General features: G+C 42.3%; 2 protein-coding genes across 2 annotated transcripts in view; both read left to right on the top strand.

The window, feature by feature from the left end:
* LOC146577674 (protein NLRC3-like) overlaps positions 1 to 21,479 on the top strand; it is a 175,400-nt gene that overhangs the window by 116,192 nt on the left and 37,729 nt on the right. The window lies entirely within an intron of this gene.
* LOC146577676 (protein NLRC3-like) lies at positions 9,390 to 21,406 on the top strand. The gene is made up of 6 exons (XM_085269751.1): positions 9,390 to 9,468; positions 10,921 to 12,760; positions 13,353 to 13,527; positions 17,528 to 17,700; positions 20,069 to 20,242; positions 20,918 to 21,406. Exons 1-6 carry the CDS (start codon positions 9,390 to 9,392, stop codon positions 20,925 to 20,927), a joined length of 2,451 nt encoding a protein of 816 aa, XP_085125877.1. The 3' UTR covers positions 20,928 to 21,406.

Genomic DNA, 21,479 nt, shown 5'->3' with positions numbered 1-21,479 from the left:
ACCTTGCATAAAATGCCAGTTAAAGTCCAAAACTCTGTGACCTGACCCCAGCCACAGTGTGGGCTGTGGACTATGTGGAGGTTGAAGTGTGGACCCAGAAGCAGACGCGTGGAAACAAAAGTTTAACCAAAAGCGAACCGTTTATTCAAGGCTGGTGAGCAAAACAAAACAAAAGGCAGGAGCAAACTAAAGGAAAACTAACCAAGACTAAAGTGGGGAAACTAAACACTGGGAACATGGAAAACTTGGACATAACTGTCATGGTGGGGTACACCAGTGTTATGATGAAGTGGACCCAAGTGCAGACAGGGAAGGAGGCAGAACTAAGTTTTGAAAAAAAAGGCAAGCTGTTTATTTAGGCTATAAACGTGAATACAAAATGAAAGCATCATGAGCAGTGGCAAAAACTAAACTGAAACCAAACTAGGAAAACTAACTGACTGTGACAAAACTGTGATAACTTTGAATCAACTGTGATAAGACCTGAAGGGAGGCAACGCAGACGACCTGACACTGAATAAAGAAAGACAGAGGACTTAAATACAGACAGGAGGTGATCAGGGGAAGTGGAAACACACGGGGGAACAGCTGACTGAAATGAACATAATGATGCCATGGCTAAAGTGAAACTAAACAATGTAGGGACAATGAACAAAAGGAAAGTCACACAATATATACACAGAGGGATGATAAGGGAAGTGGAAACACATGAGGACACAGCAGGGACAAATTAGATGTGATGAGACAGGAGAAAGCAAAACTGAACACACTGAACACAGGACACGAGACTTTCCAAATAAAACAGGATACAAACTAAGAGACACGGCTCGACACACATGGACCGACATGGGGACACTGAATGAATCACAAGGAGACGACGAATACAGACGGGAAATTATTTTTGATAAAAGTAATATTAATTTGACTAATGGACAGGCAGTGATAAACAGCAAACAAGCTGCTTAGCTTTACAGTCTTTGTTTTATCATCTGCAACTCCTGCAGTGTGAAACAGTCTTGGTATGTCAAACATAAAAACATTTTAGATACCGCTTCATCAGGTTACATATATATACCGTATTTCTTCATCAGAGAATCTATAATGTATTAAACTAAAAGTGTATACCTGGTTTAAAGAGTATTAACTAAATAAGAACGTGACAACTTTCAGTCATTAATGTAGCAGAGACAGAGTCTGACTAAAGGGACATCACAGTGAGACCTGTTTGATCTGCAGACACAGTCTCTCTCTACTAAGAGTGTGTTTGACTTTAACTTTCACACAAATGATTCAGCTCCTCTAAACCCTCCAACAAACATTTACAAATGCTTAGAAACATTTTGTGTTTCTAATTACTAATGTTCCCCAGCCCCAGCATTCCCACAAATCTGTCTGTTTCCTTTTTTTAAGTTTCACTGTCTGTCTTCTAAACTTCGCTGATGCAGCTGGTCGTCTTTGTGTGAATCTGCGTGTGAAGGTAATCGAATCAGTATGTATTTTTTTCTGATAATATCAGCTGTGTGCAGCTTCGCTCCAGCACAAACCATAGCATTGTTCATGATGACAGATATGAACGAGGTTGACTTGTAACACCGCAGTTATGTGAGCCGTCATTTGTAAGCCTCTTAAACTTTCTTGCACTTTTACACAAAGTTTTATGGTAGTGCTTCTTCTTCTTTGGGGATTTTTGTTCAACAGACTGAAAAAAGCTGTAATATATTTTTGAAATATATTTAAATTGGTATTTAAAGGACTATAGCATATTCTAATTAGATTTATGATACTGTGTTAAGACAGTAAAATTGTGCATGTGTGTGTTTGTGTGTCTGTCTGAATTTTGCTGGTACTGCACTGATTGATGATCGTTGATGATCCACCTGACTAGTATAAATTACAGTTTTATATAACAGAACAAATTTGATATTATAAAAATATTTTTTAAATTCTTGCTTACTAGCTGACACTAAATTTTTAACTGATTTCTCTTCTGGGACACCCACACTGTGTGCAGTTTCATCTCAGCCCACTGTGTGATTGCACATTAAAGGACATTTCTCCCCAAATTCAATAAGCTCAGTGGATTATCATAACAGCGTATCAACAATTCATTTAAGAAATCCTTCTTAGAAAATCTCAGTGGATTCTTGATTTTGCTCGTCTACTCTACAGCCTGGATAGTTTCATTTCAAACTGCTGCCGTGTTTCTGCCAAATTAAAAAACAGTTCTACTCAAATTCAACAAGGTTCAGTTAATAAACAATGATTAACAAAAGATTTTGTTCATATTTCATTATATAATTCTGATCCATCAAAAATATTCCTTCTTAGAATAATCCTTTCTCTTATTGAAGATCGATTTATTTTTCTCATTTTGGTCATTCCTATTAACCCAACCATTTCCTTAATCAATCCCACACCACCGCCCCCAAAACCATGGGAACACAGAGCAAGGAAAGCACAAAGTACACAAGAAGACGGGGACAATAAATACACACTGGATAATGAGACGAGAGGCAACGGGTGAGAGACATGATGCAGGAGAAAGCTACAATAGTCACAGGAAGCAACAGTTAAAACAATAAAACAGGAAAACATGGAGAACAAGGCTTAAATTACATAGAGGAGAACAGACTGGACAGGGGAACATGAGATAGATAAATGCAGACGAGACTGAGACACTGATGGGAACAAATCATTAACCAAATGGGGAAGTAAAACTCAAAGCTAAGTTCACAAGACACGAGACGATAAAAAAGAGGAAATGATACACAGAGACATACGCAGACATGTAGAAAACAGAAAGGAAAATATAAGTGAATGGGAAACATGACAGATGGGGAAATCAGACAATGACAGACAAACAGAGAGACAAGACAGACAAAGGGACATAACTGAAGTACAGAAAGGGATCACAAAAGCAGATATTTAGTGTTACAAAACCAAGAAGACAAACTACAATATGAAAACAGGGTACATGGGATATAGTAAATCCTAAAGCAAACTATTAACCATCCTTATATACAAAGATCCAAACTAAAACACAAAAGACTCTCGAAAACAAAAGGGCATCACAAAACCCTGAGGAAAAAAACAGCGATCCTCCATCAGCTTCCGCTTCTCCTTTTCAGGGTCGCGGGGGCGCTGGAGCCTATCCCAGCTGTCATAGGGCGAGAGGCGGGGTACACCCTGGACAGGTCGCCAGTCTGTCGCAGGGCCAACACACAGGGACAGACAACGATTCGCACTCACATTCACTCACACATTCACACCTAGTGGCAATTTGGATTATCCAACTAAATATCCCCACAAGCTGCATGTCTTTGGACGGTGGGAGGAAGCCGGAGTACCCGGAGAGAACAGCGATCCTAACAAATAATATTGCAGTGGTTGGAGATGAAACTTTGCGGACATGTAGTAAATGGACTGATTCTTATATAGTGCTTTTCTACTCTCCTGGAGTTTTCAAAGTGCTCTATACAACAGGCCTCATTCACACAAGCACTTCTAAACACAAGTGCAAACTAATCATCAGAGGGCAACTTGGGGTTAGTATCTTGCCCAAGGATATTTGGCATGCAGGCTGGGGAAGCCAAGGTTCGAGCCACCAACCTTCCAATCAGCAGCTGATCTGCTCTACCACCTGAGCCACAGCCACCCACCCATCACAAGTGGGTGAGGCTGGTTCTGATATGGTGCTTTTCTACTCTGAGCATTCAAAGTGCTTCATACAAATGACTCATTCAAGGACTTTTCCTGTGCAGAAGAGTTTTCTATCTTGGGGTTAGTATCTCGTATCAAACAACCAACCTTCCAGTTACTTCGTGACCAGGGGCCTGTTCTTCGTACCTCGCTAAGTAAGTTAGCTGGATTTGATTGTTGACGATTTCGCGTGATCTTGGATCGTTCGGTTCCCCGAAGCTCATCCGGGACTTGCTGTCGTAGCAACAGAGCCGTAAGCGTAAACCTGCTCGGGAGCAGGTTTACTTTATGTAAACAGGATTAGATCACGGCCACGCAGGTATGTCCGCTTCATTTATACGAAAGCAACAGCGATATTTCACCACTGTTTCACCATAAATAAATAACATCAATGTAACTAAAGATAATGCAGCACTTGATCCTTTTATTGATGTCACACAGATACATACAGGTCATTTCCTAAAAAAGGGAAATGTACTATTAACATTCTATTACATGTATGTGATTATTACAGATGTAATTCATATTTCAGAGTAGTAATTGTAAATTACTTCGTGTAATCAAGATGGGAGACCACGGCTATAAAAGCGAAGGTGGATTTGGGAAGCCTGTCGCAGCCATGTCCTGTCCGTATACGCGAGCCACCCATTGCGGAAGGTGCAAGATTGATAAGGAGAGTCCTCAGAATTCAGCGTATATTGCGGGATAGACAGGATCCTTTAGCTCAGCGCGACAGTGTGCTCATAGAGAGATATCGATATTCCCGTGAGGATATTATTCACTTAACCAACTTGTTGACGAGGGGGTGCAGGACCACCACCTGTCTTTTTTTGCTCTGCCCTTTTCTTGGTTGCTGTTATAAACAAACAAACAGAGTATTTCAGGGTCTCTTTCCAAGAGACGAAAAGCAATATAAGTGATAAATATTACCATTCTGTAGAATATTCTTATATTTCACTTTTACTTGTTCCCATGTTCTTGTGGGTCCTGTTGTGGCTCTAATGTGAAAGGGGATATAATATAACATATTATAATATAATATAATGTAATATAATATTGGATAATATAGTGTGATATGAAATTACTTACGAGTTTAATTTGTCAGCAACTTTCTGCCAGCCCTCTCTCCTTGCTTTTGCAGCCTTTGCAGTGTTCCCTTGCGTTCTGATTAAACTCTGAAACTCCTGAAATCCCTCACTCAAGAGTTCTTGCTCTGCTGCCGAAAAATACCGAGCGCGCTCCTTCGACATTTTCGCCGACCAATCAAAGGGTTGCCGATCAATGTTTCTACTATCGATGCGTAGCCCCTGTTAAGCCACCCAGTGATCTCACATTACTTCATCCAGCTGTACTAATCGTCAACAGCAGGTGTGTTCGGAGAACCGGATTAGCGAGCTCACGGTTAGCGCGATGATTTGGTCTTGGATGTAGTAAGTGACGTACGAAGAACGGGCCCCTGCTCTAACTCCTGAGCTACAGACAGAAGAGGAGTTTGTTAAGAATTTTATGACAACTGTCAAAGTTTTTTTTCTATTGTTTATTAAATGAATCTCATTAAATTTGAGTAGAACGCTCCTTTTATTTCTCTGAAACCTTGCAGCTTTTGGTGGTTAAACTGCAAATATATAGAGAAGGTAACCCAGAGGAAGAATGCACAGAGACTTTAAGGTCAGCTATCAAGAATCATTTTTACGCATTTTGATGCAATGTTATGATATTTGATGTTGAAATTGATTAGAAACGACTAATTTCATTTCTACAGAATTATGCAGTGTGGGTGTCCAAGAAGATGAATTCAGAATTTCATGTCAACTATCATATATGATTGAATACAGAACCTTCATACACCTACCTGAAACCATTTAAATGACATTATTGAGTTCCTTCAAAGTTTCTCCGTTTGAACAGAGTTGTTCTTTAATTTCTCGTGTCTCAAGCAGCAGTTTGAGGTGAAACTATGGATGCATGAAAGAGCAGCTGAGCCAAATGACAACTGAATTTCAACTATAAGAGATGATTTTCAGAAATATTTTACATTTTTTGAAGTTATTTTAGATTTGAATGAATCATGAATGAAGAAGCATTACCAGAAAAATTAAGAAGAAAAGACAACTTGAGTGAAAAACAAATGACACTGTGGCTTTATTTCTGTTAACTTCCTGAAAACCATGTGTGTTGTTCTGTGTGTGATCAGCAAAAAGGGATAAGAAGCAGCACTACTGTAAAACTTAGCGTTGAAGCTCAGGTTTGACAGATAACGGGTGGCAGGCGTGGCTCACACTTGACCACGGTGTTGGAGAAACTCTGAGCTCCGGGTCTTTATAATCACTCTGCGGAGCTCACAGAGACTGCAGGGAGGACAGGAGGACAGAGCAGACTTTGTGAATTATTTTTTATCTTAGATGTAATATAAATCCAACACAGGCCTCTGAGGAAAAGGATCGTGCTACAAACTTTTGTCTCTTCCAACAGAAAGCAGAGGAGTGGAGTTACTCAGAGACTGACTGGATTAAACACACCAAAGGTTTATATTCCAGTTGGACCGTATCTCTTACCAAGGTCTGCACTACGTATCAGGATTTGATCTTATTCAGGTAATATCAGGGTTCTTATAGGGGTTTGTTCACAATAGTAACTCATGCAGCCATTTTTCAGTCTCACTGACCAAACTTTTTACAACATGCTGCATTTTTAATAGTAAACTTCTGTTCAGTGCTTTTCCTGTCACACACTCATACATGTGTTTTGTCTGCAGCAGCAGCTGTGTTGTTGTTAGCTTGTATTATCTGTTTAATCTCTTCAACATGGTTTTAGTTTTCTTTGTAAAGTCAGCAGCTCTGTCACTTTTCTCTGATTCCTCTTCTGCTCGACACTCAGCTGACACTCAGTTTCATTTCCACATTCATGAAGTTGTTGTCCAAGCGAATCATAGGCTCCATGATCGGTCAGCAAACTGTGTCCAGGCAGACAGGTTGGATAAGAACAGGGGTGTCAAACTCAAATACACAGTGGGCCAAAATTCAAAACTGGAACAAGGTCGCGGGCTAACGTTAATATTTACTGAAAAAAAAAATCTTCCTCCAGATTTAAGAATGAATCTTTTCTTATGGACTCAAACAAGTTTTGCTGAAAAACTGAATATGGAACAAGCAAAGCTTAATACTAAACAATATATATATTAGCTGTATAATACCAGTAGGCCAGCTCTAATAATAATTTAGTATTGGCTTCGCGGGCCAAATGTAATTAGGCTGCGGGCCAAATTTGGCCCGCGGGCCAGAGTTTAACACCTATGGATAAGAATAACAGATTTATGTTTGATTACGCCCGTTTCCAATTCAGTTCCAGTCATTCCTGGCCCCAGGAGGTTGATGGGGGTGGGAGATGGGGGGCAGTGGGTTGTAAGCACAATGTAGATGAGTGGAGGCTTAATGTACTTAAACTTCCAGTCACAGTGAATCAGTGTGTGTCAGTGAATGCATCATGTGTGCTTCATGGCTCCATCTAGTGGACTGATAGTAGAAGTAGAGCAGCTGATGGCAGCTTCCTGTGCCTCACACTGCTGTCTGACTGCATTCAGCTGATATTTGGACAGCACACATGATGGAAAGGAGGATTTTGGTTTATGTGCACATGAATGATTTGTGTTTCCTCTGCAGGTGAAGGTAGAAAGTGTGTGTGAGCTGATGTGAATTGAGCAGCATGGATCAGTGTGAGGACAGAGAGGAGGGAGTCCCTCCCTCTAAAAGCACTCTGTGTGGGGAACATGAGAGCCAGACCAAAGCTCAGAGGTGAGATGACCATCTCTAACTGTCCATGACTCTTCTCCATGTCACAGCTCAGCACTCACATCACTGCTCCATCATTATTCACACTCATACCTCTGTGTGTTGTTTTAAAGCCCAGAGCTGTGGGGCGTACCAGGCTCAGCTGGACATAACCCTGAAACTAATCCAGAGCCTGGACCTGAACCCAGCTGTGTTTCCTTAAAGAGCAACATGTCGAAGGGTTTTGGTGTAAACTTTAACAAAAGACTGTTATGTGACAAAGAGTAAGTACATTATTTTTATGAGATTGTTCATCATGTCTTTAATTTAATATTTCCAGTTTTTCCTTCCTGTCTCATGAAGCTGTTACATTTATTGTTTTTCTTTTAGGATCAATAAGAGGCCAGAATCTCCTGGACCTGAACCCAGCTGTGTTTCCTTAAAGAGCAACGAGTCGAAGGATGCTGTTATAAACTTTAAAGGCTGTTCTTCTGCTGCTGAGAGGTAATGTGTGTCTAGATGTTGTTCCTGACTCTGTATTTCTGAATAAATCCTCATGTTTAATATCAGCTCAGCTCTTTTTCACACACATTTCTATGTTGGTATGTGAAGCGGTGTGTGTTGGAGTGTTTCCACAAACACAGCAGTCAGAGTGGAAAGAGTGGATGTTGTAGGAGGTGTTTGTGTAGTGAAGAGGCTGAGTGTCTGTAGGACTCCAGCTGCTCCAGCAGGTGTCTCCTTTGTGCTTTGCTTCAAACACAGTGTAGGGAGGAGCTTCCACTCAGGTCTTTCAGGTGTTGCTGGATGGAGGAGGACAAATAGTTTTTCCCTTCAGTGACACTTCAGCAGCTCAATGTTCTGGGAGATGTTTGTCTTTATGAAGGTTTATGGATTCTTGTTCTTACTTTGGTTAAACTGAGCAATACATTTTCCATCTAACATTTAAAGTAAATTTCCAGGTGAATAAAAGATCTGCAGCTGCAGCCTCTGTGATGTTTCACAGTCTGAAAGTAACAAATTCAACCAGAGTTCAAACAAAGGCTTAATATACGTGTGTGTTTGATATAATGCCAACAAGTACAAACAGGTGTTCTTACAGGTCTTAATCACAGAGGTCTGATAAGTCTGGTGACTTTCACACTCAGCAATTTTGCTGCCTTTTATTTTATATTGGCCTTTTTAAAGCCCTTCAAAGTCTCCCACATTCATACAGAGCTTTTAACACCAAATTCCTTTACAGTCCTTCTCCTCTCACACACGATCACACGACTGATTTGTCTGCAGCAGCTGTGTTACTGCTAGTATTTTATTATGTGTGTAATCTCCTCATATTGTTCCTGTGGTTTAGTTTGACTTCCTTCTGCAAACTCAGCTGCTCTGTTGCTGATACACGTCTCCATGAATATGATTGATCAGATGCTGTCAACACCATGTGTTTCATGTGAACGCTCAGCTGAAACCCTGGGTTGACTTATCGAGTTAATAACAAGCTTCACGTGACTGTGAATGCTAAAGTGAATCCAGATAAAGGAAAGAGACCCTGCTAATGTTGGACTCACTTCTTAGTGTAGATCCCAGGAGGAAGTTCAACATAGCCATTCTTTGTGCTAGCTCGACCAAACCTGAGACCACAGTGCAGGATAATGATCATCATCTGTCTCTGTCAAGGACATTTAAAATCCACAAATAACAAACATAATTATATTTGATCTTTAAAAATATGTTTTCACTTAAAAAAGCATGAGCACACTGGTGGATTACAGAAACATGAAAACTCGTTAACAGTAAAGTTAATTTAGGCATAAACAAAGTGTCAAACATACTGAAATAGAAGGACTGATGTCTGTGTTAACCCTCACATGGGCTGTACAACATTATATAGGGAGACAAAAACAGAGATTATCGTAGCCATCGCTCTCTCGCATGGACGTGGCAGTCTTGCTGTCTGCTGCGAATCCTCCCCGTACCTCCGTGACCTCGTCTGGTATCTGCTCCCTCCTCTGTAAGAGACAGTAAAGGAAAACACGTCTCTGCCTAGTCTTGAAAATCTAATCTTATCATCCATTGTTCTTCTAGGGCCTCTTCTTCTTGTGGCCTCAGCTAACTGCTAATATTTAAATGGCTAATATTAACATGTGTGCCAGCCAGGTTCACATTTATGATGAACTATGATTAATTAACTGATGTTGAAACTGGAGCTTTACTGACCTCTGAAATTCCTCCTAAAGTGTTATTCAGTGTTGTGACAGTCAGCTGCTTCAGCTGCTGCTGGGATGGGCTGTGGCAAAGAGAACAGAGAAAATCCAAATCAGAGTTTTTCTCTGAATTAAAAGCAAGGAAACAACAATATATTCTACATGGTGAAACTGATGGTTTCTGGTGTTTGGGTCTGTTTTTCTGTATTTATGCAGATAAAGTGTAAACTCAGATGAATTATACCATCAAATGTTAAAGGAAAATATCAGGATGAGTGTCTGTGAGCTGAGAAGGACGTGAAGCGAGCAGTTTATCCCAGAGCTGAAGCTGCTCTGTGTGCAGAGATGAGCTCAGATTCGTGCTGTGATTGATCAACAGTCACAGAAATGTAGACTTGTAGTTATTACTGCAGTATGGTCACAGCAGATACTGATAAACATGTATTATGAGGATGGATGATCAAGTTTCTCACTCTCTCCTTTAAATCTCAGTTTTTTCTTCTTCACAGTTTATCTGTTAATTTATTAATGAATAACACTGAAAGAGTTTCTGTTATATTTCCCCTTGAACATCAGCTTATTAGGGCGGCATTAGGAAATAGCCCCCCTCCAAAGAATGAATAAATGAATGATGATAATAATAAAATGATTCAAAAGCAGAGCTCAGAGTGGTAGAATGGTCAAACATGGATCCACGGGTGGTTCAACTGCATTTGGTGACGTGACTAAAGCAAATCTTTCAAATAATCCCACCATCAACGGGATGTTGTCTCCTTTACTACGGTTACTTTACTTGGTCACCGTGTGAATTTCTTTGAAATGAACCAAATTCTTTTATTTGTCGGTTGTTGCATATTTAACCTCTACAGTCAGGAAAGGAGGAGATGAGGCCTCAACAATGTTGGGTTGTAGCTGTGCTTCAGGTTAGAGTGAGTGTCCATGGAATAAATGTAAGTCAGTGAACTGGAAACATGACTGTGTTAAAACTTTGTTTTCCTTTTTATAATGAGTCTAATCAAAGGTGGACAGAAGTATCTCCACTGTGACTTTTCTGTGTCACCATCAGAGCTTCTGCACAGTGTGGAGAAAGATCCAGAAGCAGAGCTGGACTGCAGACAGCCAGTCAGAGCAGCTGTGTACAAAGTAAGACTGAACATCTGTCTGCTGATGGACTCATTTCTGAAAACTGGACTTCTTGTGTTGTTCAGACATTGAAGAGTTTTCTTTCTCTTTAGTCTCATTGTTTTTCTTTCTTTCAGCAGATGTTGGTCTGCAGGAGGTTTTAGATGAACATAAGATCAGTCTGAGGAGGAGATGTGAACGTGTGACTGAAGGAAGTGATGAAACAGGAAGTAGAACCCTCCTCAACACCATCTACACTGAGCTCTACATCACAGAGGGACAGAGTGAAGAGGTTCATACCCAACATGAGGTGAGGCAGCTGGAGACAGCTTCCAAGATGGACGCCCTCCATGACGCTCCAATCAGGTGCCAGGACATCTTTAAAGCCTTACCTGACCAACAGAGACCCGTCAGAGTGGTTCTGACCAACGGCGTGGCTGGTGTTGGAAAAACCTTCTCAGTGCAGAAGTTCACTCTGGACTGGGCAGAGTGCTTGGAGAACCAACATGTCAGTGTGGTGGTTCTGCTTTCATTCAGGGAGCTGAACCTGATCAGAGATGAGCAGTACAGTCTTCTGGAGCTGCTCCATGTTTTCCATCCAACATTACAGAAGGTCACAGCAGAGAAGCTGGCTGTCTCTCAGCTTTTGTTCATCTTTGACGGCCTGGATGAAAGCAGACTTTCATTGGATTTCACCAACAGGAAGCTGCTGTCTGATGTCACACAGAAGTCATCAGTCAGCCAGCTGCTGACAAACCTCATCCAGGGGAATCTGCTTCCCTCGGCTCTCGTCTGGATAACTTCCCGACCTGCAGCAGCCAATCAGATCCCTCCTACATGTGTTGACAGGCTAACAGAAGTACGAGGCTTCACTGACGCCCAGAAGGAGGAGTACTTCAGGAGGAGATTCAGTGATGAAGAGCTGTCCAGCAGAATCATCTCCCACATGAAGACATCCAGGAGCCTCCACATCATGTGTAGTATCCCAGTCTTCTGCTGGATCACTGCTACAGTTCTGGAGCACATGTTGACTACAGAGCAGAGAGGAGAGCTGCCCAAGACCCTGACTGACATGTACTCACACTTCCTGCTGGTTCAGACAAAGAAGAAGAAGAACAAGTACCACGAGGGACGTGAGACGAGTCCACAGGAGCTGACGGAGGCTGACAGGGAAGTTCTTCTGAAGCTGGGGAGGCTGGCATTTGAACATCTGGAGAAAGGAAACATCATGTTCTACCAAGAAGACCTGGAGCAGTGTGGTCTGGATGTGACAGAGGCCTCGGTGTACTCAGGAGTTTGTACAGAGATCTTCAAAAGAGAGTGTGTGATCTTCCAGAAACCAGTCTACTGCTTTGTTCATCTGAGCATTCAGGAGTTTCTGGCTGCTGTCTACATGTTCCACTGTCACACCAACAGGAAGACAGAGGTGGTAGAAGGTTTTCTAGGGAATTTCCGAGAAGAATACAAAAACAGATCTTTTTTTAAGAACATGTTCAAGTCTTATAGCTTCCCATCAATGGATGTCTTTTTGAGTAAAGGCATGTATAAATCCCTCCAGAGTAAAAATGGCCACCTGGACCTGTTTGTTCGCTTCCTTCACGGCCTCTGTCTGGAGTCCAACCAGAGACTCTTAGTAGGTCTGCTGGGTCAGACAGAGATCAGTCCAGGAACCATCCAGAGAGTCATCAACAACCTGAAGAAGATGAACAGTGATGAAATCTCTCCTGACAGAAGCATCAACATCTTCCACTGTCTGATGGAGATGAACCACCTCTCATTATTTCAGGAGATCCAAGAGTTCCTGAAGTCAGAGAACAGATCAAAGAAGGAACTCTCTGAGATCCAGTGCTCAGCTCTGGCCTTCATGCTGCAGATGTCAGAGGAGGTTCTGGATGAGTTTGACCTGCTGAAGTACAAAACATCAGAGCGGGGACGACAGAGACTGATTCCAGCTGTGAGGAACTGCAGAAAGGCTGGGTGAGTCCAGATGTGATCATTAACATCATTGATCAGTGTAGGTTAGTAGTTTAATGTTGAAAATAAAATCAGATTGTAACCACAAAGTGTTTGTGTCCGTACGCTGCAACCTTCCACACCATTCCTTTATTGTACAGACTCAGCAGCAGCTCCATGGATCCCAAATCCAAGAGTGGAGAACAGATTTGAAGTGTGTCACATCCATGCAGTCACAGCTGTTTCCACCATGTTTCCACTGATATTAATCCTGTTCAATGACACGTTTCATATCAGTGAATATGTTCTTTAGGACGTCCACTGACATGTTTAAATGTCCTGCTGGAAATCACTCAAATCATCCATGAAATCCATGAAAAAGCCAAAAGCAGATTAAAGCCAAACAAAGATTCTCATTAAAAGTCTGCAGGTCTGAGAGAGACTCAATCGTTGTGTCATGTCAAACACAGTAAGAGGAGCTGAAGCACACATGTGAAGAGCAGATTCATCAGATTATGACCTCACTCTGTTTTGTCTTCATATACATTCAGTCTGTGTTTATAATGCAGATTTTCTGCTTTTATAATAACACATTTTATATTTTCTATCATCACAGACTGACTCGGTGTGGACTCTCAGAGTCTCACTGTGAAGTTGTGGCCTCAGCTCTGAAGTCCAACCCCTCCCATCTGACAGAGCTGGACATGAATGAGAACAACCTGCAGGATTCAGCATTGAAGCTTCTGTGTGCTGGACTGGAGAGTCCAAACTGTGGACTGGAGACTCTGAGATGAGTTCACTGACTGCGGCTGTTGTAGTTGTTTTTCTATATTTCAGGTCTTTGATTGATGTTTGAAACTTTCTTTAGTTCCTAAATGTTCAGGATGTGTCTGAAGACAAATGTGAAGAAGTTTGAGTGCTTTCAGAAATGTTGTCTTTCCAAACGACTGAACAACAGTTTTTCCTTTTGGCTCCAAACAGAAGTGACAGACTTGAGCAGGGTTCATTTAAAGGCTGACAGAAGTGGAGTGGTGACGGGGAGATGTTTGACAGGACAGTGTTTCAGCCACCACAGGTTCATGTTGTGCTCCATCAGTCAGTGAAGATGAAGTCAGTGCTGATGAGGCTGTAGAGTGTGTGAGGGATGTGAATGAGGATGATGAAGATCTGATGATAGCAGATAAAAACAGGCTGCAGAGACTTTGAGCCATACAGGGCACACAGTGTGTGTACAGAGCAGCTGAAATCATTATGGAGGCCTCACTGGAATATGGAAGCATCACAGTACAGCTTCAGTGAAGCATTAAAGTCTCTGATATGAGATGAGAAATGAAGCAGCCAGAGCTTTTTCATGAGTGGAAATCCACTGTGACTGTGAGCTGCTGCTACAGCCTCCAGATTAGCCAGCAGCTCATCCTGCTCAACATTTCCTCACCAACTTTAATGGAAGTGTGATGTTTTCAGCTGGAGTGATGGTCAGGGTGGCCTCCCTCTCCTCTTCTTCTCCTCTTCCTCTTTCATTTGTAAAGCCACTTCTGCTGCTTTCATTCATTTGGAAGTCCTGTAGCTGAGTTTGGGAGAGACTAACAGCCTCGGCAGCAGAGGGGAGAAAGGCTGTAACACCACCACTTTACTCTGTTCTACCTGTCACATCATTTTATCAGGAAACAAATGTGCTCATGTTTTTACTATGTTTGTCTTGAAGATGTAAGAAGATCACATGGTGCTTTTTATTATTGTGTTGGTTTGTTTGCTGTCTCTTGGATGGAGCCCAGCTGTGCGTGGCCCCTGGGCCTGTGGTCAGAGTGTGTGCTGGATAATCCGGCCCAGGATGAGGCCAAACTGACATGGGATGAAATGTCTGTCACATAATTGAGCTTTGTGAGAAATGTACGACTTTAATGTGAAACATTCAGAGTTTTTTCTCTTGTTGTGTTTGTTTGAAGCTGCTTCCTGTTGGCTTCAGCTGTTTGGAGTTTCCATTTTCTAAACTTCTACATTCTGAACCTTCTTCAGCTCTGAACAGATGATGAAACACTGAATGATTTCAAGCTCACACTTTGTCTAATAAACTTACATCTTTCATTCTTCATACAGATTGTGGGACTGTGGTTTGTCAGAGATCAGCTGTGATTATCTGGCAGCAGCACTGAAGTCCAACCCCTCCCATCTGAGACAGCTGGACCTGAGCTCCAACAACAAGCTGCAGGATTCAGGAGTGAAGCATCTGTGTGGTTTCCTGGAGAGTCCAGGATGTGGACTTGAAACTCTGAGGTCAGTCAGCATGTTTTAGTTGTGCTGAGATGAATATGATGTGAAAGTTGTGCTGACACTAAACTGCAGACATCAGGCTGATATTATACTGATCCACACTGAGGATCTTCATGGTAAAGTCTGTTTTCTTCTTCTCTGGTTTAGTCCATTGACTGCAGCAGAACAATGTTCACATTTCAAACAGTGAGACTCAACGTATGGCCCGCGGCCCACACGCGGCCTGCCCACCTTTCCTGATTCAGAGAGAGGGGACCCTGATTAACTGTGTAGTGTTCTTCCTCACAGTTCTAAGTATCAGACACAACAATGAATAATCCACAGCTGACTGTCTTTAGCAGGTCAAAGGTCACGGCACACAGCAGACAGTGGGAAATATTATAACTCTGATCATTTATCAGCACATATCCATATGTATAAAAACAAAGCTGACACTGTGAGACTTGATCAGAGGTGTGATCATCACAGCAGAGGCCTTTGTGTCAAAGTCACTGAGGATCAAACAGAAACACATGAAGCAGATTTTCCTGTTCTGGCTTTTTATAGCAGATAACCTTCAAAATATTCTGCAGTCCATCAAAAACTGAAGCAAACCATGAATCAACATGTGAACATGAGCTGATGCTGCTGAAGTGAAGCAAAGTTACAGAGGTTTGATTACAGACACAGCTGAGAGTTTGTAATCTGTCATCATTTTAAAAGGTTTACATTTCTTCAGTATTGAACAGCAGAAATGAGGCTTTGTTTTCGGAGGCCGACAGCAGTGAACACAACAGCAGACTGGTGCGTAATAAGCAGTGAATAATGCAGGAAACAGATTTTTGAAGGTAAACTGTTCTTGAAGTACACTGAGAGAGAGAGAGCTGTGCAGGAAGTAAACGTCAAAGTCAGAGAGAATTCATGACGATGTTCATCAAACGTAAAGCGTAGTTTGGATCTTCTTCTGCTGCTGGTTCAGTCAGTTTTGGTTGGAGACAGATTGTTATGGCCCGTCTAGGCGAGGCCAAACCACAACATAAAGGGTGATCCATCCCCGTCCAACCCCAAGCAGCACGTCACACACTTAATACTTTGTAACAGTGATTCATTTACAATGAGTGCAGTTAAACAAAGGAAGGGAGCACATTGTAACTTCAGGGTGAACCTAAGGCCAAAACAACAGACATAAGGTAGCCTATCTCAGGAATAAATACAACTTACCTACGCAAAAGAACTAACTCAAACGACAATCACTTTCCTCCCTGCCTAACAAAAACAGGAGAAAACTGATCAAACAAAAAGGCGGTCCACCCCTACATGCTCTTACATTAACCAACATAGTGACACAGTTAACGGTCTGCCGGTTGGGTTGGGCCAAGGATGAATGACATGGCAGTCCCTGGCGGTATCTTCTTATCTGCTGCCAGCCATCCACCCTGGATGCACCAATCATGGAGGAGCACCTGCACACTCAAATTTACATATAATTACGACAACAGTCGTAACACTGATGAAACCTGAAGCTTCAGGATCTGTGAACTGTCCACTTTCAGCCCCGACGGCGTGTCCGTGTCCGTGCCGTCGAGTGAACGATCCACGCTCTGTGTTTCCATCTTTGTGTGTTTAGCTGCTCTCATTTACTGTTTTATCCTCTAATGCTGGGTAATGTCAGCTGGTCCATGTGCAGCTGGCTGTGAGGCTCAGGGAGCGTCTACAAAGTGCAACACTGAAAGAACATCATCCATAAATATTGAGTAATAACTGGACTCTCATACAGCGAGACTCAAATGCCTTTAAGCATCAGCTTATCCTGCTGATCCAAGTCCAACACTGAGTTTGTAAAAACATGTTTGTCAATCATTTTGTTTGGTTTCTGAGGAAAATGATTCAATAACTTGCTGCTAATACACAACATTTCATCATATTTCCTCATAACCCTCTTTTGTCTGACCATTTGATCCCATTTGAATTTGCAATAAAGGATCCACAGAGTTTGGTGACAATAATGACAGTAGATGTTTGTGTGAAAGTGCTGGAAGCAAATGAGTGTGTGATGTGCTTTCAGTGTTGCACTTTGTAGACGCTCCCTGAGCACTGGTCTCACAGCCAGCTGCACATAGAGACCAGTGTTGTTAGTCCAGGTCAGAAGTTGACTTGTTGGAGTGAAAATGAGCTTGTAGTTTGTCTGCTTTAATAATGTGACTGGAAAAAGGTGTTGGACTTCAAATATGTCCATTTCTTTCACACTTCACCTTTAAAAGTGAAGCCTTGTGGTTCCTGGAAGGAAAAACACGACTTTTTCAAGTCTTTGTCCTGTTTTTATGATAAATGTACGACTTTAATGTGAAACATTCAGAGTTTTTTCTCTTGTTGTGTTTGTTTGAAGCTGCTTCCTGTTGGCTTCAGCTGTTTGGAGTTTCCATTTTCTAAACTTCTACATTCTGAACCTTCTTCAGCTCTGAACAGATGATGAAACACTGAATGATTTCAAGCTCACACTTTGTCTAATAAACTTACATCTTTCATTCTTTATACAGATTGTGGAGCTGTGGTTTGTCAGAGATCAGCTGTGATTATCTGGCAGCAGCACTGAAGTCCAACCCCTCCCATCTGAGACAGCTGGAGCTGAGCTTCAACAACAAGCTGCAGGATTCAGGAGTGAAGCATCTGTGTGGTTTCCTGGAGAGTCCAGGATGTGGACTTGAAACTCTGGGGTCAGTCAGCATGTTTTAGTTGTGCTGAGATGAATATGATGTGAAAGTTGTGCTGACACTAAACTGCAGACATCAGGCTGATATTATACTGATCCACACTGAGGATCTTCATGGTAAAGTCTGTTTTCTTCTTCTCTGGTTTAGTCCATTGACTGCAGCAGAACAATGTTCACATTTCAAACCTTCAAAGAAGAAGAAAAATCCTCCACTGGATAATTCACTGTGAAACTCTCCAACTCTTCATTCCACCTTAAAGTCTGTCTGACACTGAAATCCAAAGCAAAATGTGCGTTTGCTTTACAGACAGCAGTCCAACACAAACATACACACATCATCAAAACACAGTCCAACATCCAAATCTCCTCCACTGCCAGCATGTATGATGGGAAAGAGAAGGAGGAACACTCTGACATTCAGGGTTAGAATGAGTTTCATGAAGCAGACTGTGAAGATCAAAGCTGCATTAGAAAGCTTACATGAATGAATGAGTGGACAGAAGTGGACAGAGATCATCTGAAGCACTTCAAAGGCTTTAAATCAGCACATTTCTCTTTATTCTTTATCAACTTTGTTAGTTTCTCTCAGTTTTCTGTGGAATGAAGCTAACAGCAGGCTAATAAGATGCTGACCAATAGGTTTCTATTAAAGGTTGTAATTTGTATATGAAAAAGTGCTTTGGCTCAGCAGGGATCAGCTTACAGGTAGAATACAGCTGCTGGATGGGATTAGCATGTCATAGCTATCTACCAAACTGCTAACTGGGGGATTTCAGGCCATCTATGGATCATTTTTGCTAACTGTTTATTCAGCTTAGGCTCACAGGGCTGCAGCCTGTGCCCTAGCTGTCATAGGGCAAGAGGCGTGGTCCACCTGCACAGGTGAGCAGTCATCACAGGGCCAACAGAGAGAGACAGAGAAGCACTCTCTCACATCCACACCTACAGCCAATTTAGAAGCACCAATGAACCTAAGCAGCATTTCATTGGACTGTGGGAGAACATCCAACCTCCACAGAAAGGCCAACAAGCTTCAACCTACAACCTTCTTGCTTTAAGTCACTAGTGCGAACCACTTTTCCCCATTTCAGCCCAAATCCTGCATCTTCCTGTTTCTGACTCCAGGCCAGCTCCACTAAAACTTTCTCATCAGACACTGCCACCTAGTGGAGGAAGTCTTAGTCCCATTTGAAGCTTCAGATGACAGTTAGTTCCTTTACAAAGAGGTGGAGGTGGTGGGGCCACAGCACCATCATCACTGAGTGCCATAGGACACTTAACCTTTGTTTCCATGTGCTGGGAACTTCCTGTTGTTCCAAGGAGGACTGGAAAATGTGTGAAAATCTCCCAGTCAGTTCCTCACAGCACACTTCAATCATTTCCCTCCCACAGCATCAGGACCAGGGCTTTTTCTCTCTTTGGTCCCACTAAGAGATTTCCACACAAACACCTCATCAGTGGGACTCTCAGAGCTACCAGCCCTTTGCTACAATCACAAAGCTCTTCATTGAAATCAATGATATCAAAGCTGGAATCAAATGAGTCCAAGTCTTCTGCTGATTCAGCATCACATTCATCTTTGCTCCTTGTTCTGCATCCCCACCATGGACTTCATTCCTTTCCAAGCCAGCCTTGAGTGTCCTTTATTCAGCTCATCCTCTGCTTTACTTTTACACCTGATTTTAGCTGCTTTATCTCTCTTTCAACAAGTTTCTGTGCCTCAATCTTTTTCTTCTCTCCCTCATAACAAGACAGCTTCTTCTGCCTGAGAACATGTTGGAGTGATTTACTAATCCAGGGCTGCTTATTGGGGAAAATACTTCCTGTTTCCAAAGTAATCCCCATTTTTCCCAGAAAGAAATGTAAGTAGAAATCGATGATCTAAGTGAGAACATGAGCCTTTAAAAAGTCCCAGTGGGTGCAGTCAAAGCAGTCCCTCAGTCCCAGTATAGAGTCTTTGGTCCAGACTGGAACAACTGTGTGCCCAGTTTGAGCTCTCTTCAGTGCTGTGATCTGACAGACCCAGAGGGGCCATCACATCACATTTAGAAGCTCCCCTAATGGAGCCACAACACATGTCCAATACTTAGTCTGTCTTGTTGGACCAACTGGAAGAAATGATTCAAGGACTTAGTCACAGAACAGAGATTCAAATCTCCAAAATCCAACTGGCTGCATCAGGACATATAGTCTGAAACTCTGCACAGTTTCCTGTTTGAAGCTGCTTCCTGTTGGCTTCAGCTGTTTGGAGTTTCCATTTTCTAAACTTCTACATTCTGAACCTTCTTCAGCTCTGAACAGATGATGAAACACTGAATGATTTCAAGCTCACACTTTGTCTAATAAACTTACATCTTTCATTCTTTATACAGATTGAGTTTCTGTGGTTTGTCAGAGATCAGCTGTGATTATCTGGCAGCAGCACTGAAGTCCAACCCCTCCCATCTGAGAGAGCTGCACCTGTGGAGAAACAACCTGAAGTATCCAGATGTGAAGCAGCTGTCTGATCTTCAGCAGAGTCCAGACTACAGACTGGAGACTGTGCTGTAAGTAGAGTGATGGAGTGAGTGGGTGGTGCTGTCAGCAGTATTGTACTAAACACAGTCAGTATGAAACAAAGATCCAGTGTTTCCTGTAAAGCTGCAGCTTCTCAGTGAAGCTGTGAGAGGAGAATGGTGACAGGCTTCAGGATTGGACACAAACACTTCCTGTTTCTGACCTTTATGGTCACCATAGTAACGGCTGACACGCTCTGATCAAACACTGTCAACAGCCAATCAGCTCTCTGAACAAAGCAGCACGCAGACCAATGACTGCATTCGTTTCCAAGTTTAAAGCAGTGAAGAACACAGTCTGTAGGTGAGGAAGAATTTAGTGAGAGCAGATGTTTGGATGGAATTCCTCCAGTTAACAGCTGGAACCGTCCATCTGGATTGTTGGGCTTGTTGTTGGGGTTCCTACAGAGCTCAGAGTGGACACACCAAGGTTCTTCTAATGAATGAAAGTCCAAACTCAAACTAGGAGGGAAAAACATTTTCATCAACTTCAATAAAAATCCAAAGATTAGAAAAAGTGAAGCAACAATGAGTCCTAGTACAGTCCCAGCACTGAAGTCCCTGCTGCTCTTTATACTGGATGTGCTGCATCACTGACTGACAGCTGATGAAGAGTCTCTGGAAACACTCGTTTATCTCCTCTGCTCTTCCTTCTTCTCTCTGCAGGTGGTGGTGATGATGGTAAACAGGGCGGTGTGTGTGCTGAGAGAGGAGGAGCTGTGTCCTGATGATCCAGAGAGGTTGAAGCAGCAGCAGCTTGTGTGTAGAGACGCTCTGACTGGGCCATGTTACTGGGAGGTGGAGAGGAGAGCTTCATCCAGCAGTGACTGACAGAGGAATGAGAAGAAGTACAGATGACTGTCAGTGCTGCAGAGTGAACTGCTCTGAGAACAGCTCCACTGTCAGACACAATGTAGAGTCCAGCATCATCCCTGTGTGTCCCTCTGGATCTGACAGAGGATCATCAGTGTATCTGGACTGCTCTGCTGCTGCTCTGTCCTTCTACAGTCTCTGCACAGTCTCTGTCTGACTCTGGCTACATTTTTGGCATTTATATTCTTGGTTGCTCTCTTTATATTTTTCACATGCAAAATGTGCCCATCTTTGGCAAGATTCATACTGCACCTGGAAAGGAAAAATAAATGGCTCATATTCTGTTTGGTGAATACTATTACTCAACATTTTAATTATGATTGGCAAGTAATGATACTAAGACTTATGTGTTTCT

The sequence above is a fragment of the Mchenga conophoros genome, linkage group LG3, assembly GCF_057382185.1.
Source record: "Mchenga conophoros isolate Kocher_MC1m ecotype Shallow Benthic linkage group LG3, M_conophoros_male_GT1.1, whole genome shotgun sequence".
NCBI classification, from domain to species: Eukaryota; Metazoa; Chordata; class Actinopteri; order Cichliformes; family Cichlidae; genus Mchenga; species Mchenga conophoros.
This window is presented reverse-complemented; position numbering and strand designations above follow the sequence as displayed.